The following is a 24506-nucleotide window of genomic DNA, read 5'->3' on the forward strand; positions in this document are numbered from 1 at the left end:
TTTTACAATTATATTAAAACTTTTGTTACTTGTTACTTTGTGGACTTGGACTATTGTTACAAAACACACTAACCACTTTAGCCGTGTGTGTATATATACTGTATATACAGCTGAGATGAAAATGCCACACCGCTCCTCCTGGGGGGAGAGGCAAGAGAGAGCTAGGTGTGTGTGTGTGTGTGTGTGTGTGTGTGCGTGCGTGCGTGCGTGCGTGCGCGCGCGCGTGCGTGCGTGCGTGCGTGCGTGCGTGCGTGCGTGCGTGCGTGTGCGTTGCTCATAAAAACAGCCACTTGTTTTGTCACACCGGGGTCATGAACTAGATACAGTATGTGTGGCTTTGTGTTCCCCCATTAATGTAGAGAATAAACCTCACACACAAACGCACCCCAAATGCTACCTGCCATGTTGACCACAGATGTTCTATCTGTCTAATTGACAGTGACCTGAGGGAGGGGGAGGACACGAGTAACTTGAACAGGCTGGTCAGGAAGGCTGGCTCTTTCGTAGGGGCCTACCCTGGACGGGGAGGAGGGGTTGGGGCCTACCCTGGATGGGGTGGGCGGGGTGGCGAAGGCATAGCGAGAAACCTGGACGCCATCATGGACGACCAGTCGACCACTCACCGTCACACCCCCCACATGGAGTTTGTAGGGACTGGGAGTTTTAGCAGGCGAGCAGCTGGGGTAATGGGGGGCAGACCTCCATTCAGAAACACCCCCACTTAGAAACATCCCCATTCAGAAATACCCCCACTGAGGTTAGGGTTAGGGTTTAGGTTAGGTTTAGGTGACACCTCCATTTAGAATAATGGAAGTCAAGAGATGTGTAACCGGGGTAACGATACCTTGATACATTGTGAAACACAGTAGACTTGAGAAGTGTGTCTCAAGAAGTTAAACATTGGCGATAGGGCCTTTCTGTGTGGAGTTTGCATGTTCTCCCCGTGTCTCCTAGGGTTGATACCCTCACAAAAACATGCAGTAATCCTGGTCTCAATAATGCCTCCCCCTGGCCAGCCGGGGCGCCTGATGGAGGGGAAAGGAACTGGTTGGAATAATGTGTTCCTTCCACGTGCTGCGTCCATCCCAGGGAAATCCCCACTGTCAGGTGAAAAGAAACAACTTGGACTACCCATGCATTGAAGGAAGCATGAGGTTTGTCCGTTGTCTCCCCAGGCGCGGCAGAGGGAGAGCAGAGACCAGGATTACATTGGCAATTGGCACTGGGTGAAAAATCGTTTACAAAATCATGGGATAAAAAAAAAAGTTAAACATTGACTGGAAGGTGGGGCAGAAACGGTACATGTTGACTAGGGTAGATGAGTTACCATTAACTTGTTACCATTAACCAGTTTTTTTGGCAGACCCGTCCTTTGGGTTGTCCTCCTCTATATTGAGCTGCAGGTAACTTGGGCGCTATGAGCAATTGGCCGCTCCTATAAAGCAAATGAAGAGGAAGGAGAAGGCCTGTTCCTCTGGCCTGCTGAGTAATGAGGAATCCATAGCGGAGTGACACAGAGCAGCATGTCACATGCAGGGGACATTCTTTCATTCATTGATCAGCAGCTAAGAGCTGATAACTGGGGACGGTCACTGTATGACGCCTGTGTCACATGTCTTGTCTTGTCCACTCCCCCCACCCACCCGCACCCCCTAGGTAAGACACTGTGACTTCCCATCAATTCACAATTACAATTTCTGCGTTTAGCAGCGGATCTTATCCGGAGCGACTTACAACGAGCGGGGTAAATAAAAGTGGTGTAAAGCAGTGGTTCTCAACCTGTGGGTCGGGACCCCCAGGGGGGTCTAGTCCTCAAATAATTGTGGGGGGTCCCCAGATGATTAACTTAATGTGCAACATTGTTTTCCCACTCAACAGTAAACAGACCAACATAAAGTTTAAGCTTATTTAATACCTCTAAAATGACAAATTAAACATTGGCCAAATTGTCAAATATTAGAGGCAGAAATTGTGAAAATAGACAATCTATTGTGAACATGTAGATCTGCTATTTTCACAATAGAACCGCGTTATACAAAATGTAATGCCTCAACTCTTAGTGCTCTGCTCGTCAGGGTGGGGTGGGGGGTCCCCAGTTCAAATATGATTATTTTGGGGGTCACAGGCTGAAAATGTTGAGAAACACTGGTGTAAAGTAACTAAGTACATTTATTCAATTATTGTTGTACTTACTGTAAGCACACTTTCTAGTGTTCCGTACTTTTACTTCTACTCCATTACATCTCGGATCCAAATATTCTACTTTTATTCCACTACATTTATTTTAACACTTTAGTTACTAGTTACTTTGTAGATTTGGATTATTTTTACAAAACATACATTAACCACTTGTCTGTCTCTCTCTCTCTCTCTCTCTCTCTCTCTCTCTCTCTCTCTCTCTCTCTCTCTCTCTCTCTCTCTCTCTCTCTCTCTCTCCCCCTCCATTACTGACGTCCCACTGCGTTCATCCCCACTAATACTTTTCGTCCTTGCCACCCGCCATCGTACAGCGCTAATTCCGCGCACGTTGTCAAGGTCACTGTATGCAAACGAGTTTCCTTGATAACGGGCCTCCCTCTTCTCCCCCCCCCCCCCCCCCCCCCCCCCTTTTTTTTTAATCGAAAATCATTTAATTGAATTTGATTCGTGCCACCGGCACCGCTTTCTGTACAACATCAAAGTCTGTGAGAGGGGGAGAGGGAGAGAGAGGGAGAGAGAGAGAGAGAGAGAGAGAGAGAGAGATGTGACCTTGGAGAGATTGTCCTTTCTGTGACATGACAGAGGCGATATCCTCCTTGTAGTTCCTCCGAACTTTGCTTTCAGGCAGAAACCTCTTATCTTTATTTTCATGCCCCCCCCCTTGTAATTCAACGCCCTACTTGATCATACTATGCGTCACACAAAAGCATCAAAAGTAGCAGATCTGCAAGCTCAAGACGCGATATCCTGATATATATATTTTTTTAATAATCTGAAGTGTTTGTGCTCTCTTCCTAGGGTACTTAATTTCCTTTTTCATTCATCAACGTCTGTGTCCAGAGCTTGGAATGTGTCATGCTAACACACTCGACTTGTATCTCCTTGTTTATGCGTCAAAACTGGAAATCAATGATGTCGGGTGGAAAGCTCACACATGTCCAAAACTGTTACTTTTCAGCATTCAAATTCCAAAACGGCAAAAAACTGCCGATCTACAAGCTGAAAACGCCTTGTGATGCAACACGTTTTCAGCTTGTAGATCGGCTAGTTTGATGACTACTTTTGTGTGACACTGCGGGGTGATGAATTAGGGTACCGGTATTCGTTTATGGGCGAAAACAACCCCATAAAAAGGCAGATATCGTCGTTGTCGGGTGGAAACCTTGTATGTCCGATCTACAAGCACACGTTGTGTGCTTGTAGATCAGCTGTTTTCACTACTTTTGTGCGACGGCCTTGTATGATGAAGCAGGGCTTTACTTTGCGAAAGAACGGACACATTTGAAACTTGGAGATACGAGGTTTCCACGCGACAACGACGTTATGGAGATATGGAGATAAGAGGTTCCTGCCCTGACAGCATAGAAATACTAATTCCTCACTCTATTGTACGAACACAGGCAGTGTGTCTTCAGTTTTGGAGGCTTCCAAGCGTGCATGGCTTCACACCGGCTACTAATCTCCCTCTGTATGCAATATAACGTAGGCCCCGGGGGCACGCAGGGTGGTATAGCAAATAGGAAAAAAAGAATAACACTTATTTAGCTCCTAATAGTTAATATTCTTCCCTTATTGAATGGGGGAATGCAATTGAAAGGGCTCCCGTCGTTGATTTGTTGTGTTATTTCGGAGACTTAATGTTCTGTATAATCAGAGAGCTGCATGCGCGGTAAACAACATTTACAGAGAAAATTGCAGTTTGCACAGCGCTGCCGGCTGGAAAGGTGATCTGAGAGAGGGGGAGGGAGGAGTGTTCGCTCACACTATTCCACCTTAGACTACGTTAAACCGTAACCCTCGCACCCAAAACACACTCGCTCGTTTAGGATTAGGCATAGTTTACTGAGGTTACGTTTCGGAATAAGGTTAGGCATAGTTTACTGAGGTTACGTTTAGGTATAAGGTTAGGTTCAGGCATAGTTTTATCAAGGTTTAGGTTAGGAATTCGTTTAGGGTTAGGAATATTTTCACCTACAGTAGGTTACGTTTAGGAATAAGGTTAGGTTCAGGCATAATTTTACAGAGGTTAAGTTTAGGGTTAGGCATAGTTTTACTGAGGTTAAGGTTAGGAAAAAGGTTAGGTTTAGGCATAGATTTATAAAGGTTAAGGTTAGGAATAAGTCATAGTTTTACTGAGGTTACCTGGTGGCGACCGCTACAAGGTCATCGGATTTGACCCAAGGGCAAGCGTGTTTTGTGGCGAGCGTTCTTGTATACAAGACTACTTCCAGGTTTGTTTGTTTGCTTGCTTGCTTGCTTACTTATTTGTTTGTTTACAGTGGTGAACCGTAAAAAAAGTACATTTACTTGAGTACGGTACGTAAAAAAAAAAAAAAATCTTTACTTGAGTATTTGCATTTTTGGCTTTTACTGCACTACATTCATTTATCTCCAGCCAGCTTATACGACACCATCATTTCAAACACGTCAAGAATAGAGCAAAGCAGATTCACTGTCAAACAACACAGACAAGAAAGAAATTAACAACTAAAACAGTCTCTTTCTTCTTCGCGTCTTAAGACTGTCACTGAGCAGTGAAGGACTACTAAGTCACTGACAAATTAATGCTTCGAAAAATCTAAACAAACGCTAATTAAACCAACTTCATTTGCCTTTGTTTTCCGGGCTTTGGAGATAAAGCTAGCCGAACTTAAAGACATCCAAATGAAACAAGTCATTCCAGTGTTTGCTCGTCTGAATGGCAGAAATGTGTCAGGGTTTTTGTCGAGCGATTTCATGGAACAGTAACTCTCTCTTAAGTCATAATTTGAACAGTACAAAAGGAAAATGGATTGGCCTTTCCACTTCACCCAACGTCATTCGATTCCTCCGGGACGGTTTTAGAAGTGATCAACCTCAACGGCCAAAAGGAAGAATAGCAGCTCTCTTACTGTGCAACCAAAGAACGGTGGCTTCTAGATGGGATAGGGCCACCATTTTTAGTTGATAGGGACATGATGTCCTTATGATCTTGCCTTTGACAGAACATGTTCATACCGTTTGTCTTCAAATTTCAATGAAAGCGTATTTTTTAATGGAGGTAACATTGTTCCAATATCTGGAATATATATATTTAAAAGTAATCAGTATCGTATTGCTCTCCCTGAGTAAATGATGCCCAACACTGTTTCTGTCAGTGGTCACACTTTACAACAGCAGTGAGAACCGGAAACAATTGGCATAACAACTAAAGGGTAAAGATTAGGGGAACGGTTGCGCAGTCGGTAGTGCTGTCACCTCACAGCTAGAAGGTCCTGAGTTTGATTCCCGCTGGGGATGCTGTAGGCATGTTCCCTCCTCCGCCTCATCAGTGCCCAATACTCTAGTTGGGGTTGGCAAAAGGGCCTTTCTGTGTGGAGTTTGCATGTTCTCTCGTGTCTCCTATTGTAGGTACCCTCACAAAAACATGCAGTAATCCTGGACTCTATACTGCCTCCCCCTGGCCAGCCGGGGGGGCCTGATGGAGGGGAAAGGAACTGGTTGGAATAACGTGTTCCTTCCACGCGCTACGTCCTACCGGGGAAACTCCCCCTGTCAGGTGAAAAGAAGTGGCTTGGACTCCTAATGCATACATAGGAGGAAGCATGAGGTCAGTCCGTTGTCTCCCCAGGTTGGCAGAGGGAGTGTAGCATCCAGGATTACATTAGACAATAGACACTGGGTGAAAGAAATGGGTTGCAAAAATTGTGGGATAAAAGGTTTAAGACAAAAAAGGGTAAAAATGTAAAAGAATGAAAAGAAGATTGTCCTCACAAGTATAGTAATAAAAAAGGTGTGTGTGTGTGTGTGTGTGTGTGTGTGTGTGTGTGTGTGTGTGTGTGTGTGTGTGTGTGTGTGTGTGTGTGTGTGTGTGTGTGTGTGTGTGTGTCCTTCCAGTGCGTCCGTATCACAGGACTATGACAGGGGCCTAGCTGTGTGTGTGTGTGTGTGTGTGTGTGTGTGTGTGTGTGTGTGTGTGTGTGTGTGTGTGTGTGTGTGTGTGTGTGTGTGCGTGCGCGTGTGTGTGTGTGTGTGTGTGTGTGTGTGTGTGTGTGTGTGTGTGTGTGTGTCATTGCGTGTCATTGTCACAGCGCGTCCAGCAGTGATTACAGGTGATAAGTGGCTGATAAGGAAGCGCTGCTCTCTCAAACCTCAGGGCAAGGTCACCTCCCCCCGGGCCAGCAAAATGCTAACGCCATCACAAGGCCTTTCTAACGCATGCATTGTGCATGTGTATGTGCAAGTGCACACACACAAGCACGCACAGCACACACACGCACACACACCGAATAATACTGCAACTACGTGTTACATCCACTACTTAAATGGGAGGTTGGGAGGGAGAGCGAGAGAGAGAGAGAGGGAGAGAGAGGGGGAGAAAGAGATGGGATGAGAGCTGTGAAGAGAAAGACAGAACAGACAGACAGGTCACATAGTGAGGGTCTCTCTCTAGGTCAGTGGTGAAAGAAGTACTCTGTTTTAATACAAGTCAGGTCATGTTCTACTTGTCCCAAAGGTTATGCCCACTTGCCCGTAAGGTAAATCGTCCATTATAAAATAATATATATCATATAGCTATGAATATGACTATGGGTTCACAGCTCACATTTGTTATTGTTTCAAGTGTAGCAACAGTGAAAACAGTACATTATAGGTCAACAGTGCTCTTATTTTACATTCCACAGACCAGAAGACAAAGTACTCTGGCCACCTTCAGGTGTTTATAGACGGTTGCGTGCACTTGCCCGGTCGGGCAACCTTAAAGCAAACTCTACCTGCCCTGTACCTGCCAGGGGCAGGTGGGCAACCCTTAGTTTCAAGGCCTGACTCCGGTCAACAGGGAGTGTTGGGCGGGAAGGACCACTCTCCTGGTGGGGGCTCCTGCACTGGCAGGTGAGTCAGTAGGATACAACAGCAGTGACAACACCGAAATGTGTGTGGGGAGGAATCAATTGACATAAACGGGTAAAAAGCAAGAAAATACAAAATTACTTTCTGCCACTGGTGACTACATGTTTGATGCATGACAATCGTACACTTGCCACGGGGCAATCATTTCTCTCCCAGCCTTTCATTTTGTTTCATTTAAAAACAAAAACCAATAAGCCAGCGTCCGTCAGGCAGCCCATCTCATTTCACACGGTGCCAGAACCTCTTTGCGGTGAAGGCCAGGGAGAGAAAGGCAGACTGATTAGCACTCCATCAGATTAGCCCACTTAAAACGGAAACAAACAAACAGACACCGGTCAGAACTGAAGCGCCGGGACCAAACAAAAAGGGAAACAGAGTTAAGTGTGTGAGCGGATAGATTGACACGAATTTAAACGACAAAGTAAATTAGCCATATACACCCACGGACCCCGGAGGAAAACAAAACAAAAGTGGATAGCAATTAGGCTTGCCAACTATACCTGAAATGTTCAAACAAGGGCATCTCTTTATCTCAACTCTTTATCAAGTGTAAAGTTCGCCAAAAAACCTCAGTGATATACATTGATATTATAATGTTTTGCGACCGGTAGAAGGTGAAATAGCGACATCTGCTGGGCCAATGATACAGCAGGCTGAAGGTGAAACCGGAAATGAGTTTCAATTCCAGCAAACAGGGTTTGCCCTTTGGTTGCAATCAGTTGCAACTGTTTATGCAGTACATACATACATACATAGCCTACATATGCCTAAATACATACAGTATATAAGGTAAAGGTATATACAAACACACACAGTCAGATGTAGAGTAGAAGCGGCTAGCACTGCAGAAGGAAAAGGTCAGACTTACATGCGACTGCTGGGCGGGATCTTGCGTCGGTCTCGGTACCAGGTGACCTGGGGCTGGGGGAAGCTGCGGATCCGCGGGGCGGGCACCACAGCGCCCTCTCCCTGTGACACGGACTGGGCGCGCTCGCCCTCCTCGAAACTGCCCATGACTGGATGGTAGAGAGAGAGAGAGGGAGTGAAAGAGAGAGAGAGAGAGAGAGAGAGAGAGAGAGGGAGGGTGAGATACATTTATTTTTTTCACTTTTAGCATGCTTTGGCAATGTAAATGTATGCTAGCTAAAAAGTTTACACTCAAATATTGTAGGCCTACTTTTACTCCCCTACATTTATTTGAAAACTTTAGTTAGTTACTTTGTATTTTGATAATTATTACAAAACATACATTAACCACTTCAACCCTATACATTTCGGTCATTTGAAAATAGTGCTTTTACTTTTGGTACTTTAAGTACATTTTCATGCCGACGCTTTTGTAATTTCACTCAAGTACATTTTGAATTCCGGACTTTTACTTGTAACAGAGCACTTCTATATTGCAGTATTACTTTTACTTAGGTAAAACATTTGAGTACTTTTCCCACCACTGCCGGTCTGCTATTTTCATTATACATTAGCTGTACTCTGTCATACGATGAAGTAGGACATTAATAATGACATTTTGGCGATAAGAGGTTTTTCTGCCAGACAACGGCGGCGGTGGTATTCTATCATCACCTCCTAACAAGGTTTGATCATTTCCATTTCCTTGCCCTCCCGTGTCTCATTATCGGGGCTCTTTTACGCCAACACCTTCCGGGCACTGGGCACTGGCGCACTGTCCCCCTGCCCCGCCTGCGCCAACGGCCATTATGCCACACTGTCTGCCTCAACTTTATTATTGTGGGAGGCTTATAAGAACTATTGCCCTGTGCCTGCTTTCAGTGCTTTATCTCTCTCTCTTCTGCCATGTAGCTTCTCTGTCTGTCTGTCTGTCTGTCTGTCTGTCTGTCTGTCTGTCTGTCTGGTAAATGGTGCATTTATATAGCGTCTTTATCCAAGGTGCTTTACAGAGATTGTGCGTTACATTCAACCATTCACACACCGATGGCAGAGGAAACCATGTGAGGTACCAACCTGCTCACCGGGAGCAACTAGGGGTTCAGAGTCTTACTCAAGGACTCTTCGACACTCTAGGGGAGCCAGGGATTGAACTGGGAACCCTTTGGAAACACTCTGTGTTCCAAGTCGGCAACTCTACCCCTGAGCCACTACCGCTGCTGCCCATATCTGTCTGTCTTTCTGTCTGTCTATCCGTCCGGCTGTCTGGCTGTGGTTGTGCTGTGTACTAGGGATGTAACAATACATTTAAAAGCGATACAATACGCATCACGATACATGGTTGACAATACGATACATGGACAATATTGGTTCATTCATGGAGATATAATTTAAAATCGATACAGTAACTATTTTGCAGAGAAATTAAAGAGAAATTAAATCTGTGTCAATCGTGCAGTTTTTTACGTGAAAAAGTATTGTTATGGATATAAATAACTAATCAATGTGATTCTCTAGCAAATACATGGACATTATATTTCATCACATATGGACAAACCCACAGCTTGACATGAACACAGAGATTACACATTTAATTATCGATAGACCAAGAGTAGCTATATGGAATAGAAAAGTAATTAGACTCTTTTTTACATTTTCTTCTTACAATTGATACAGTATACACAAGGCACAAGTACTTATATCCATACAATGATTATTTGCATTGTAAAACGATACGATACAAAGCCAATTTTGCTGTTTGCATGTCGATTATAGTAGATCATTGCAAATTAAAAACGATTTTTCGATTCAGTTACTATATCGTTACACCCCTGATGTGTACGGTCCACAGTCGAGTGTGTAAAAGCTTGATGTTTTTGAATGTAATAAAGTCTGTGGATGTGGTGGTGGTGGGGGTAGGGAGAGGGGGGAGGAGAGGGGGGCTGCATTCAGACGGCTCAGAGACGCCTCTCAGAAAGGAGACGCGGCAGAAAATCACTGGAATATTACATCAAACGTCCAATTAATTCACAACACACACTCACTTTCCAAATAATCAGTGTATGTGGAACACGCTGCACGGGCACCGAGGGGGTGGGCTGCAAGGGTGTGTGTGTGCGTGCGTGCAGGGGCGGCACTCGGTGCCGCGCTGTGAGCTTGTATATCTGCTATTTTTCAATAGTTAACATTCATGGGGGGGCCGCAGTGAATCCTTAGTACCCAGGGCCCAGAATTTTGTGTGACGCCCCTGTGTGTGCGTGCGTGCGTGCGCGCGTGTGTTGGGGGGGGGCTTTGAAATGGGGATGTTGGAGCAGCTGAGCATCATCTAGATAGTGGTCGATAGCGATCTCTCTCTATCACTCTCTCTATCAGTCTCTATGTCTCTCTGTCTCTCTCTCTCCCTCTCTCTCTCTCTCCCCCTCCTCTTTTCAAAGAGAATAAAAAAGGTAATCTGGCTTTGCGGCGGAGCTGGAGCTTCTTATAGCCGAAACGAAAATCCTGGAAGTGTGCAAATCCCTCGACTTTGATCTGCGGTTTGAACGACCTGAAGGCCCCCCTCCTCCCCCAAAAAATGAACACAAACCTCTCCCCCTCTCCTCCCCCCGTCTCCTAATCTCTAATTCCTCTCCGTGTTCCCCGCGACTCTGACAGCGTTGTGGCTCTGCAATCCTCCGTGTGCCGCTCGCTATTCAGTGACTTGCATAAAAATATTTCTTACCCAGACTGCCTCAAACTTACACTCTCTCTCTGTCTGTCTGTCTCTCTGTCTCTGTCTCTCTCTCTTGAAAACAGCCGATCTACAAGCTCACACCGCGTCACAACATGATGCGTTGCGAGCTTATAGAACAGCTCTTTAAAAAAAAAATGTCCAAGGTCATTGGACTTAATGTATGTTTTATATATACATCTGCAAACTAACTTGTTAACTCACACTTTCAAATAATTGTAGTGGAGTTAAAAGGGCAATATTTGAGTCTGAGATGTAAGTATAAGAAGTATTGAAAAACGGACGAACTCAGGTGAAGTACGGTATTTGAGTACTATTTTTTTACTTAAGTAAAACATTTCAGTACTTTTCCCCAACACTGGACACACACACACACACACACACACACACACACACACACACACACACACACACACACACACACACACACACACACACACACACACACACACACACACACACACACACACACACACACACACGGTCTCTGTCATGCCGTCTCGCTCAGGTGACCTCAAATGAACAAACCCATGGCCCGTGCAGTATTGCACCGCGACCATGCAGGCAGTGGCGTCAGTTCAGCAAAAGCTATGGTATATCGCGCAAGCCACGAAGGCAAGCGTGCAAGATACCAGACATGTTGCCATACCTTAGCAACAGGCAGGATGAATTTATTTTTTTCCCCTGTAGCCAAGCTGCTATACCTTGCCATACCCAATTGATGCCTCTGCATGCAGGTACCCTTCCACCGCGGCGAACTCACAATGCTTACCGACCCCATCCCTGTCTCTCTCTCTTTCTCTTTCTCTCTCCACCCCCGGGAAAAAATAACCGACAGATGTTGTTGACAATAGAGACGAGGGAAAGAAAATAAACCGGCGGGTCACATCGGGAGTGGAAGAAACGTATAAAAAGAAAAAAACGGCGATGCAATCAATCTAATGAGAGCGATGGTGTGAGTGAGGACAGCTGTCGGGGGTGGATGATAGCGCCTCCCGTGCCACCATGAGACGCGGGTGGAACTTTCACCCCGCCAGCATCTGGCGCTCGCTCCCTCGTCGGTACCCCGAAAAAAGGCGACCAATCCGTTCGCCCCGCCGCACCGTTCGCTTTGCCAAGGGGGTCGGTGTGGTGTGGGGGCGCCAAGGCTGAATTAATTGAAGATGATCTGATTGTCATTAGGAGTGTCAAGGAAGGACTAGATCAGTAGTGGCTGTACTTTAGAGCCACTCAAACTTTTTTCATGCCAGTGACCGACAAATGAAATGGCTTGTAGATCGGCTATTTTCAAATGACCAAAATGTATATAGTAACTAACTAAAGTTTTCAAACCAGTAAGACAACCAGTAAGATAAGCGACCGTCAGGTCGCATACACAAACTTTGGAAGGCAATGGTAGCCAATCAGGAGGGAATATGGGAAATGGGACAGATCCATGTTGATGACATGACTGTAGAGATACAGTACCGCTTTGTGTGATTTTAGGGCAAAATCTGTAGGAGCAGTGTCCAAAAATGTGTTTTTAAAAAATCAGTCAGATGGTGGCGCTAGATAGGACAGATGCATTTTGATGACATGACTGTATAGAGATGCTGTGTAACGGTTTGCGTGATTTTAGGGCAAAATCTGTAGGAGCAGTGTCCAAAAATGTGTCTTGCAAGAATCTGCCTCATGATGGCGCTAGAAGAGGGCCACATGCGAAATGAGCGGTTGTGGTTTGGCAGCCAAGGAGTGTGCAAAGTTTGGCATGGATCGGGGCAACGGTGGCGGAGAAATAAGTAGGGGAAAAGTGTGACGTGATGGACAGACTGAATGACTGACTGACTAATGTATGTCCTTGAAAATCACTGCTAGAGTTGTAAAAGTCTTATCTTATGGGAGTTCATGGCATATTGTTGTGTGCGTGCATGTGTGTGTGTGTGTGTGTGTGTGTGTGTGTGTGTGTGTGTGTGTGTGTGTGTGTGTGTGTGTGTGTGTGTGTGTGTATGTGTGTGTGTGTGTGTGTGTGCGGCGTGTGCATGCATGCGCGTGGCGTGCATGCGTGTGTGTGCGTGCACTAACTCACAGGCCACCTGGACCTCAGTTCTCCTCTGCAGAAGAGCTCCCACTCTGTTCCTGACGATGCAGCGATAGAAGCCAGCATGAGAGCGGTCCAGAGAGGGGATCAGATACCTGGAGAACACACAAGTTACAATTTAATCATTTAGAAGATGCTCTTAAAACCCATTTAGGCCTAGAATTATTGAATGCTTTAACTATTGAAAAATAGCAGATCTATACACACACACACACACACACAAGCGTGTGTGCGTGCGTGAGCGCAGAGAGATACAAATGAGCTATGACTGCATTGTCAGCAACAGGAACTCCGACCATTAATTAAATATGCTGCCGTACTGATTCATGCAGTCGGCAGCAAAATATAAATTGCAGTATATTTTTTATAAATGAGCACACAAGTACACAGCGGTACAGATATACTGTCCGCATGGAACGCATACAACTAAGTCAAACATGCATGCATATTGGTACACGTAAATACACACGTGCCACGCGGAAAGCGTGCACGCACACCAGATGAGTGTCACATAGAGACGACCAAGGACATCAGAGATATTTTATTCTAATGGTTATCAAAAGCAGAGGTTCTCAACCTGTGGGTCGGGACCCCCAGGGGGGTCCCCAAATTATTTCGGGGGGTCCCCAGAACACACACACACGCTCACAAACAAACACACACACACACAGTGTCAGTGCAATGCCCGTGACCTTGACTTCAGCCCTGTGAGGCTGCAGTGTCACCTCCTTCCCATGAGGGGTCAGCGGAACACCTACTTTGCACCGGCGGCCATGTGCTGGTAGTACACGCAAACACATAATGTGTGTGTGTGTGTGTGTGTGTGTGCGTGCGTGCGTGCGTGCGTGCGTGCGTGCGTGCGTGCGTGCGTGCGTGCGTGCGCGCGTACGTGCGTGCGTTTGTGCGTGCGTGCGTGCGTGCGTGCGTGCGTGTGTGTGCGTGCGTGTGTAAACATCTCTGGCCTATCAGCATGTTGTCTCCACAGTAGATATGATCTCTAATGGACTAACGAGACGCTCTATTGGCCACCCTAATGAGAGCCACTAGCACGGATACTCTCCCATTGATCAACGTGTCCGTGTGTGTGTGTGTGTGTGTGTGTGTGTGTGTGTGTGTGTGTGTGTGTGTGTGTGTGTGTGTGTGTGTGTGTGTGTGCGCGCGCGTGTGTGTGTGTGTGTGCATGCATGTGTACGTGCGTGCATGTATGCATGCATGCATGTGTGGGTGTATGTATGTGTGTTCCTGTTCTTATCTTCAAACGATGGAATACCGACAGAATGGTGGAAAACGAGGACATGGATTCTTATGGGTCCAGACTTGGTGTAGGCTACAATGACGTTAATGTTGGTTAACCACTCAAGCTCTGTAGATACAGTCTGTCGTTCAACTTATAGAGACAATGAGCTTGAAGATCAGCTATTTTCACTACCTTTGATGATCAGTTTGACGCACGCACCCACATAGCCTTGCATAGCCCGGCGACAATATCACTAATCTGCCAACTTTTCTTTTCAATGGCTATGCTAGACTAGCATGCACGCACGCACACACATATTTAGATAATAAATATAGGCAATGAAAAACCAATGTAAGGTTCACACAAGTATATAGCTAGTAGTGGTTGTTCTTTAGTGTGCGCGTGCGCACTTGCGTCTACAAAGAAAAAAGCCATCTCGGGTGACATCGATGCGCTGGGGTACAGACTTCAATGGCACAGGGGACACGCACACACACACACACACACACACGCTGCGTTGCTTTTGTCTACTCCAAGCCACAGAGTAATTCATTTCACAAGGGAACTAGCTGAGAAAATGAGTGCGGCGGTTTGATGTGTTTTAAATTGGAATCAAACCGGGGCCACTCAGCGGGGCCAGACATCATCTCTCTCCTCCACGGAAAGAAAAAAAGGAGAGAAAAAAAGAACAGAAATATCCACGCTAGCTCTCACCGCTGCATGCCGTAACGCAGTGGCGTCAGTTCAGAAAAAGCTAAGGTATGGCAACATGTACATGTACAAGTGCATTTTCCCCCCTGGACCCAGGGTATGGCAGCTGCATAACCCTGCCATACCCAATTGACGCACCTGCCGTAACATTCTCCATTGAGATGCTGGAGGATATCTGGTGAGGGAAACGCAGGGCAGTGTGTGTGTGGAAACTCTGCTAATGACACGCACTCAAAGAGCTGTATACAACACACCATGATGAGGCTTTAATTACAGCAAAGCCGCGTGTGTTTGTGTGTATGTGAGGGGGCCAAACGTCTCCGCACAGTACAGTGGAATTGGATAAACAGGACATTTGTTAGTTTCACATGGGCTAAAAAGGAAAACATTAAATTACATTAATTCACATTAGTTTTCAATATAAATACCAGTAAGACTCCCTAATCGGGAGATAAGCGACCGTAGGTGGCTTATCTCCACAAATAGGGCAAAAATGTGTTTTTCCAAAATCTTCCTGATCCATGTTGATGACATGAGTGTAGACATGCTGTGTAGTGATATTCGTGATTTTAGGGCAAAAACTGTAGGAGCAGTGTCCAAAAATGTGTTTTAAAAATCGGCCTGAAGGTGGCGCTAGAATAGGGCCATGTGAGAAATGAGGGGTGGGGTCTCCGCGTTGCCTTGGCAGACAAATAGGTACCGGCCCCGGCTCTCCCGGACGCTCCTAGGCCGAGTTACGGCATTTTATGTGCGCTGCAGTGGCAGGGGGTCCTCCACTGGGGGCGCCACCACTTTTGCATCCGTTCTGGAGCACCAGGAGTGGGTGGTCCCCGGGAATTCCCCGTGAGCAGCCCCGTTGGGGTGGTCATTTGGTCATTTTTGCACATTTGGTCATTTTTTACATCTGGGGGTCCCCCAGGGACCTGGGGGTCCCTGGGGCTCCGGGGGTCCTTGGAGGTTGTAGTTTGGCAGGCAAGGAGTGTGTGTGTAAAATCTGGCATGGATCGGGTCAACGGGCGCGGAGATATAAGCAGGGAAAAAGTGTGACGTGTGACGTGTGAGCACATTTGGTCATTTTTTACATCTGGGGGTCCCCCAGGGACCTGGGGGTCCCTGGGGCTCCGGGGGTCCTTGGAGGTTGTAGTTTGGCAGTCAAGGAGTGTGTGTGCAAAATTTGGCATGGATGGGGGCAACGGTTGTGGAGATATGAGCAGGGCAAAAGTGTGACGGACTCACTGACTCACTCACTCACTCACTGACAGACAGACAGCCGGTGGAGGTTTTGGTAGTAAATGCGCAAAAAATAGATTAAAACAAAATACTATGCCTATGCTCTATGCCTGATTTATACTTACAGTACAGTAGTTGCCATGCACCGAAAGCTGTGACACCCTGTGACCTTATTTATCAGCCTTTTCTTCATATTGTTCGGCTTCAGGGTTAGAGTTAACCTATTTAAAACCTGGAACGCATCTGTGTCATTTTAGATTTTTTTGTGTTGGCTATAAAAGAATAGCTGATATGTAAGCTCGCCACTTCGTGCTGTGCAGCAAGCTTGTACATCTGCTATTTTTTTGATTATTTTGAACAATCTTGTAAGTGTGATAACTATTGATTTAGAAGGCATTTGTAGAATCGGCCTCAGGGTCTTACAACATTTTTTTTTAAATCACCATCCTAAAAGGATGTCTCAAGTACAGTTGTACAAGTGTGAGTGTGTGTACGTGCGCGTGCACGGCTCCTAATCAGAGAACAACATGTGTTGGGAGTCACCAGTAATGTTCCCGTCATCTCAGCCTGTCAGGTGTTGACAGCTTGAACCTCCGGAGAGTACTTAGCACAGCACCTGGTGGAACGCCGGGGGAACTCATAGCATTAAGTGCCACGAGTGTCTATAGGAACTGCACGCTCCGTTGCTCCTATTTAAGGAGTTATTCAGTGCACCTGGCTTCACGTAATTCCGTTACCCGGTAAAAAAGAAAGAGGTAAACAGTGCATTTGACATGTATATAACGTTGCAATGTGACATAGCTCTGTTTAACACAATGCTGTACCCTCGCCAACTGTATAATACTTTCTCCATTTCTTTCTTAAATTGTTCATTATGTTTTGACACTTGCTTTGGAAACATACACATATGTTTTCTCATCCCAATGAAGCTACTTTGAATTTAAATGTATTAATTTGAATTGCAATTTACAATTTAGGCAATTAGCAGACACTCTTAATCCAGGGCGATTTACAATAAGCAAGACACAACACACATATTCTAAACCAACCTACATTGAAACTATACACACTATAAGATACCAACAGATATCAACAATGACCTGACATCAGTCAAAATAACATGCCATCTAACTTACATTTCAGCCTTTGCATAAGCCTGCAAGGTGGTCGAGGCTATGGCAAGTGCTATGGACTAAGGTGGAGTCTGACGAGGTGAGTCTTCAGACTATGGCGGGAGATTGGGAGCTAGTGAGTCACTATTGCATTTGTATCACACTGCTTCTGGTTCTACACTGCCCGTTAAAGGGCAGTATTTCCTTTGCCACTGTCACCAGACACTTGCTCAATATGTGAAAGTGTATAGAGACAACTTATTTATTTTAGTTTATTTGGCAGTATACTAAAATGTGGAAATTGTCTGAACTGAGAGAGAGACAGAGAGAGATAGAGACAGAGACAGAGAGAGGGAGATCATTGAACTACAAGCTGAACTGTGTTCAACAAGTTGGACATTGTGCAGTTGGACCGGTCACAATGCAAAGTGATGTCACGTCTGAACGATTGTGATTGAACACTGCACCTGCATGGCCTTGCAGAGGCAGAGTGACATTTGACTAGAAAGAAAAAACACAATTTAAATGTACCAACATCAATAACACTTGTACAAGTGGCACAATTATTTTTTAATATTTTGACTGTCCTGTACTATCTGTGCCAGTCTGTTCATTATTGTTGCATTCAGTGGTGTACAAAAAAACTCAACCGCAGTACTTGTCAAGTTTATACTCGAGTTGAAATACTTTCTTTTTAAAAATACACGCTCATGGCATGCAGCCTGCCATTTTCATTATAATTGAAATAGGGCTTAAGGGTCTTTGCTCACTGCTGCGTTCTTTTGGCCTAATATCAGAACGAATTTCGGAGCACGTAAATAATAAAAAAAACGGCCTCATGTTATGTCAATCACGTTAGCGTTTGCTAACGCTGTCGCTAACCCTCATGATGCCTCGTCGAACGCGACACTGACACATCGGTAAGGTGACACCGAACGAGGGGAGAGGTAAAACGGAGAGAGACGAGGGGGGTGGGGGGCGAGTGAGAAACGCCCACCAAACTATCTCCTCCTTTCCATTTGGATGCTTTAAAAAAACAAAGAGAAAAAAAGTGCCATTGACCTGAGACGGGCGATCAATAGACACAATAGAGTGGAGAGAAAGGAAAGGAATCCACTTCGACCCAGGTGAGGAAATTGAAAGGAGAGAGAGAGGGGGGGGGGGGAGAGAGAAAGAAAGAGAGAGAGAGAGAGAGAGAGAGAGAGAGAGAGAGAGAGAAAGGGGCCGGTGAGGGTCAGGCGTGACTAACAGTAGAGGGGTGTCAAAGGTCTCTCTTACAATGCGTGTGTGTGCTTGCACATATAACACTTCATTCAAACACTTCAGCTTAGAGTTGACCATTTAACATTTATTAGAAATAACGTATAACGTAACATTTATGCAATGATATTGCATTGAGTTTGGCAGATGGGCTCTGCTCTGATGATATACAGATTTATCTGTGTAAACGTAACATGACACAGAATCTGATATCTCAGACCCCCCAGAGCAGAGCATAAGTTACAGATGTACATGAAACATGAACTTCCAATTACATCATAAATTACATCACATAGAATAACCATCATACAATAATCGACATATCAAACAATCATAGAATAACCATAGTACAATCAACATTTCATTATACCACAATCATAGAATAACCATGGTACGATCCCATGTTATCCTATCACGGAGCATCCATACAACTGAAGCTAATGCCACAGGGAGGAGGCCGGGGAGGTGGAGGGTTTTTCTAACACACATCACACAACCTGCTTCGACAGCTGAACATGTAGAATGAGCAGTGAGCAGAGGCTGCTTATAAGGACTACACGGAGCAAAGAGGGCGTGTGTGAAGTAGCTTGTAGCGAATGAGAATGAACGTGGGCGTATGAATTAATTAGCTGTTAGCGAATGAAGATGGGGGGTTCGGGTTATATCTAGACTCTAACTTCCGTGTCCAAATGAACTACGCTGCGCTAGATATGATATGTGCGACAACCAGCAGAAGCAAAAAAACTTCGCAGGGGTGGACTGGGGATCTGGCATAGGCTACCGGGCAAATGTATATATATTTTAGGATAGGTTACTGTAATTTTTGGGCTGGGCAGCCACTAAGTGGAGAGGGCCAATCCTTCAGTAGCACCGGCCCACAGAGCAGAGAGACATCACATGATTGGCCCACTGTCTTGTCTGGGACACAGTAGCCTGTGATTGTTGGGCTACTAGGCCGTTTTTCAGATGATAGCCAAGTTGTCCATCATCTGAAAACCAGCCAGGAGTCCCACCCAAACATACAGTATAAGCTACAGTAAGCTTGTAGATGTTCGGTTGGTGCCGGTTGAGGTGGGCCGGTCTGGGCCAAAGATGCCAGGGGCGAATTTATGTCCCAGTCCAGCCCTGATAAAGTGCATATGACTGTAAAAACAAGGCTGTGTAACTTATACAGCTTTAGTATCATCGCATACTGTACTCTCACTGTGTGAGTGTGTGCGTTCAGCAGGGCTGCACTTCATGAGGACATGATGAAACCATCTCACTGTGAAATGCCACTTTATACTGCATGCTGCTTCTATAGCACCGTTACGCAGCCATCACACACTGGAGAGACACACAGCCTCTCTGGTGGAGGTGTCTCCCTCAATGGACAAGCTTGCAGCGAGCTTAGTACATCTGCTATTCTGTTAATAGCCAAGTGTGTCAAGAGAGAGATTATGAGAGATGGACAGAGAGAGAGAGAGAGAGAGAGAGAGAGAGAGAGAGAGAGAGAGAGAGAGAGAGAGAGAGAGAGAGTTAGATAGCTGACAGGTGGTGCAGGAGTTGCAGGTTTAACCTTATGCCTGTGGAGGATTCTCTCCTCAGCACCAGAGCCAAGGCTTTTCAAGGTGACCTTAAAGATGCTCTCTCTCTCTCTGTCTCTCTCTTCCTCCTTTTTTAAATGTTTTACTGCACTGCAATTATTTGAAAGGTTTGGTAGTTACAAGGTACTTAATTTAATATGATATAATAATATATTTCGATTAATATTGTAAACCATACATCGCAACAAGTGCTGTACTTGCACTTTTGTACGGGAAGTGTTTATGGTAAGTATTTTCTGTAGTAGTAATGTAGTATTGCTAGTTCTTCTTCCACCACTGCACTCTCTCTCTCTCTCTCTCTCTCTCTCTCTCTCTGCCATAATGAATACAATTAACCTTTAGAGTGGAGAAGAAGAGTGTGGCGGCTGGTGGACAGTCATCATGGGGGTTAGGTTGGGGGAGGGGGAGGAGGGGGGGGGGTGTATACTGATTGATGTTCCCATGGACAGAAACGCCTGTCAACTCCTCTTCAATTAGAGAGAGAGAGAGAGAGAGAGAGAGAGAGAGAGAGAGAGAGAGAGAGAGAGAGATGGAAGAGATGGAAACTTTGTAAGTCAGAACAAGTGGGGAAAAAATAACCTGTGTTCAAATTAACCCAATGCAGTTAGTATTGAGTCACCAGCTCTTGTTAATACTTTGCATTGGTTAAATATTTATAAAACCCACGTACACACTTAACCAACTTTCACTTTCAGAACAGAAAAAAAATGCTGATCTACAAGCTCACAACACATTTTTATGCGCTGCGTTGTGAGCTTGTAGATCTGTTCTTTCTCCGCTGCTTATTGTGCGACACTGTAGTATGTCGAAGCATAGGGCCTTCATGTATGGCAAAAACAATATTGAGAAGGAGGGAGGGAGGCAGGGGTGTCACAAGGGGGGGAATTTTCACTCTCTCTCTCTCTCTCTCTCTCTCTCTCTTTGAATATATCTTTTAAGCGAACATTTGTAACTCAAATTTTGCTTCTGGGGGCTCCCTGGAACTAAATATTTTGAGCTGTGAGCTTGTATATCGTCTATTTTTCAATAGTTAAAGCACAAAATAATTGCAGTGAATCCTTGTACCCAGGGCCCAGAATTTGGTGCGACACCCCTGGAGGGAGGGAGGGAGGGAGGGAGGGAGAGCGATAGAGAGAGGGGAATAGGGGAATAGGCGGAGGAGTGGAGGTGGTATGGATGGAACTAAATAATAGAGGGAGGTGATGGGGGCAGGGGCCGAGGGAGCAGGGGAGGGAGAGAGAGAGCGAGCGAGGGATGGGTTGAAACGGGGAAGGAGGGATGGAGAGAGGGAGTGAGGGAGGGAAAGAACTTCAAGGAAGGCCGGCTGGAGAAAGGGATCCAGAGGGAGAGAGAGGGTGGCAGTGGCTCAGAAGGAGCTCGAGCGGTCACTTAGAAACCGGAAGGTTCCCGGTTCGATCCTGGTGCTGAAGAAGTGTCCTTGAGCAAGACATTGATGAGGCTGGCAGGGTACCCAGAACTGTGGGAGCCAAACCAAACCAAGGCACAGCTATACAGTGTTGTTTTTGACAGCAAATTTTTATTTAGTTTTAGTCATAGTCCTTTGAATTAAATGTCATTTAGTTTTAGTTATAATTTAATTTAGTCACCTGAAAGGTTTTTTAGTTTTAGTGTAATTTTAGTTGACTAAATATCATAGGATTTTAGGCAACTAAATCTACAGTTGATTTAGTCAACTAAAATGTATTTTGGCAGGCCTTGATGGCATCGTAATGACTGATTTTACACTTGGTTGTGTGCTGGAAATAGCCGATCTACAAGCTCACAACGCGTCGCAGCGCTTTACCTCAACAGTAAACAGACCAACATACAGTGTAAGTGTGTACAGGGTATCTGCACATTTCTAAAGTGACAATTTAAGGACTTTAAAGACCCTGTAGCAACTCATAATGTAATAACGGCTCATAATGTAATAAGGGCTCATAATGTAATAAAAAAAATGTAATAAAAACTCATAATGTAATAATCAGCTCATAATGTAATAAAAAAACGAGCGCATAACGTAATAACAGATTTTTCAATAATGTAATAATGTAATAATGTGTTACATTAAGAACCTCCACATATGAGGCTCATAATGTAATAAAACTTCATAATGTAATAATGGCCTATTTTTTTGGTAAATATCATGGTATTTGCGACCGACCTCCACGGACCCCCAGGGACCCCCAGGGACCCCCTGCCACCACCGCCAAATCAACACCCCAACTGGGCTGCTCATGGGGGAATTCCCAGGGACCACCGACTCCTGCTACTCCAACAGTCCTTCACCTTCATTGGTTTAACTTTGCCCCGCCCCCTCCCCTCATTGTCCGAAAGTTTATTTGGCTTTACTCATCAACTGTTTGTTGTACAAACTTGTGGGTGGTGTCAATTGACTTGATTAAGAGTCCTTAACCTTAATTGGTTTAACTTGGCCCCACCCCCTCCTCTGATTGGCCGAAACTTTATTTGGCTTTACTCATCAACCATTTGTCGTACAAACTTGAGGGTGGAACCAATGCCACTCACAGGCCTTTTTGTGTACATACTGTGACCTGATGGTCGCTTATCTCCTGATTAGGGAGCCTTACTGGTATCATGGTAGTATCATGTCAGTATCATGGTCATTATCCTGGTCAGTATCCTGGTCAGTATCATGTCAGTATCATGCCAGTATCATGTCAGTATCATGGCCAGTATCATATCAGTGGCATGGTCAGTATCCTGGTCAGTATCATGTCAGTATCATGGTCAGTATCATGTCAGTGTCATGGTCAGTATCATGTCAGTATCATGATCAGTATCATGTCAGTGTCATGGTCAGTATCATGTCAGTATCATGTCAGTGTCATGGTCAGTATCATGGTCAGTATCATGTCAGTGTCATGGTCAGTATCATGTCAGTATCATGGTCAGTATCCCAGTCAGTATCATGCCAGTATCATGTCAGTATCATGGTCAGTATCATGTCAGTATCATGGTCAGTTTCATGTCAGTGTCATGGTCAGTATCATGTCAGTGTCAAGGTCAGTATCCCAGTCAAGTATCCTGGTCAGTATCATGTCAGTATCCTGGTCAGTATCATGCCAGTATCATGTCAGTATCATGGTCAGTATCATATCAGTGGCATGGTCAGTATCCTGGTCAGTATCATGTCAGTATCATGTCAGTGTCATGGTCAGTATCATGTCAGTATCATGGTCAGTATCATGTCAGTGTCATGGTCAGTATCATGTCAGTATCATGTCAGTGTCATGGTCAGTATCATGTCAGTATCATGGTCAGTATCCCAGTCAGTATCATGCCAGTATCATGTCAGTATCATGGTCAGTATCATGTCAGTATCATGGTCAGTTTCATGTCAGTGTCATGGTCAGTATCATGTCAGTGTCAAGGTCAGTATCCCAGTCAGTATCATGCCATATCATGTCAGTATCATGGTCAGTATCATGGTCAGTATCCTGGTCAGTATAATGTCAATATCCTGGTCAGTATCATATCAGTGGCATGGTCAGTATCATGGTCAGTATCATGCCAGTATCATGGTCAGTATCATGTCAGTGTCATGGTCAGTATCATGTCAGTATCATGTCAGTGTCATGGTCAGTATCCCAGTCAGTATCATGCCAGTATCATGTCAGTATCATGGTCAGTATCATGATCAGTTTCATGTCAGTGTTATGGTCAGTATCATGCCAGTATCAAGGTCAGTATCATGTCAGTGTCATGGTCAGTATCATAGTCAGTATCATGTCAGTGTCATGGTCAGTATCCCAGTCAGTATCATGCCAGTATCATGTCAGTATCATGGTCAGTATCATGTCAGTGTCATGGTCAGTATCATAGTCAGTATCATGTCAGTGTCATGGTCAGTATCCCAGTCAGTATCATGCCAGTATCATGTCAGTATCATGGTCAGTATCATGTCAGTATCATGGTCAGTATCATGTCAGTGTCAAGGTCAGTATCCCAGTCAGTATCATGCCATATCATGTCAGTATCATGGTCAGTATCCTGGTCAGTATAATGTCAGTATCCTGGTCAGTATCATGCCAGTATCATGTCAGTATCCTGGTCAGTATCATGCCAGTATCCTGGTCAGTATCATGGTCAGTATCATGTCAGTATCATGGTCAGTATCATGGTCAGTATCCTGGTCAGTATCATGCCAGTATCATGTCAGTATCCTGGTCAGTATCATGCCAGTATCCTGGTCAGTATCATGGTCAGTATCCTGGTCAGTATCATGCCAGTATCATGTCAGTATCATGGTCAGTATCATGGTCAGTATCATGTCAGTATCATGGTCAGTATCATGGCAGTATTGTAGGCTATATCATGTAGGGAAGGAAGGTCACCAGTCTCTGTCTGTCTGTCTGTCTGTCTGTCTGTCTGTCTGTCTGTCTGTCTGTCTGTCTGTCTGTCTGTCTGTCTGTCTGTCTGTCTGTCTGTCTGTCTGTCTCACTATCAGCAGGATCACACAAAAATGTCCAGACTGATTTGCACAAAACATTGGTGGAGGGGTGTAGTATTGGCCAACTTGGCCAAAAGACCCGATAAGATATAATAAAAA

The 24506-nt window shown here is 45.1% G+C and overlaps 1 protein-coding gene across 1 annotated transcript in view; it reads right to left on the reverse strand.

Moving 5' to 3' along the window:
• The window catches only part of LOC308303245 (protein sidekick-2-like), a gene marked incomplete at its 3' end in the record, with an annotated part of 219311 nt that overhangs the window by 169885 nt on the left and 24920 nt on the right, over window positions 1–24506 (reverse strand). The window contains exons 2-3 of the mRNA XM_080747572.1: window positions 12786–12892; window positions 7958–8105 (exon numbers count right to left, since the gene is read on the reverse strand). Coding sequence (XP_080603698.1) covers window positions 7958–8105; window positions 12786–12892 — 255 coding nt within the window. The remainder of the gene's footprint in view (window positions 1–7957; window positions 8106–12785; window positions 12893–24506) is intronic.

This window comes from Nannobrachium achirus (genome assembly GCF_963921795.1).
Source record: "Nannobrachium achirus genome assembly, chromosome: 18".
Classification (NCBI taxonomy): Eukaryota; Metazoa; Chordata; class Actinopteri; order Myctophiformes; family Myctophidae; genus Nannobrachium; species Nannobrachium achirus.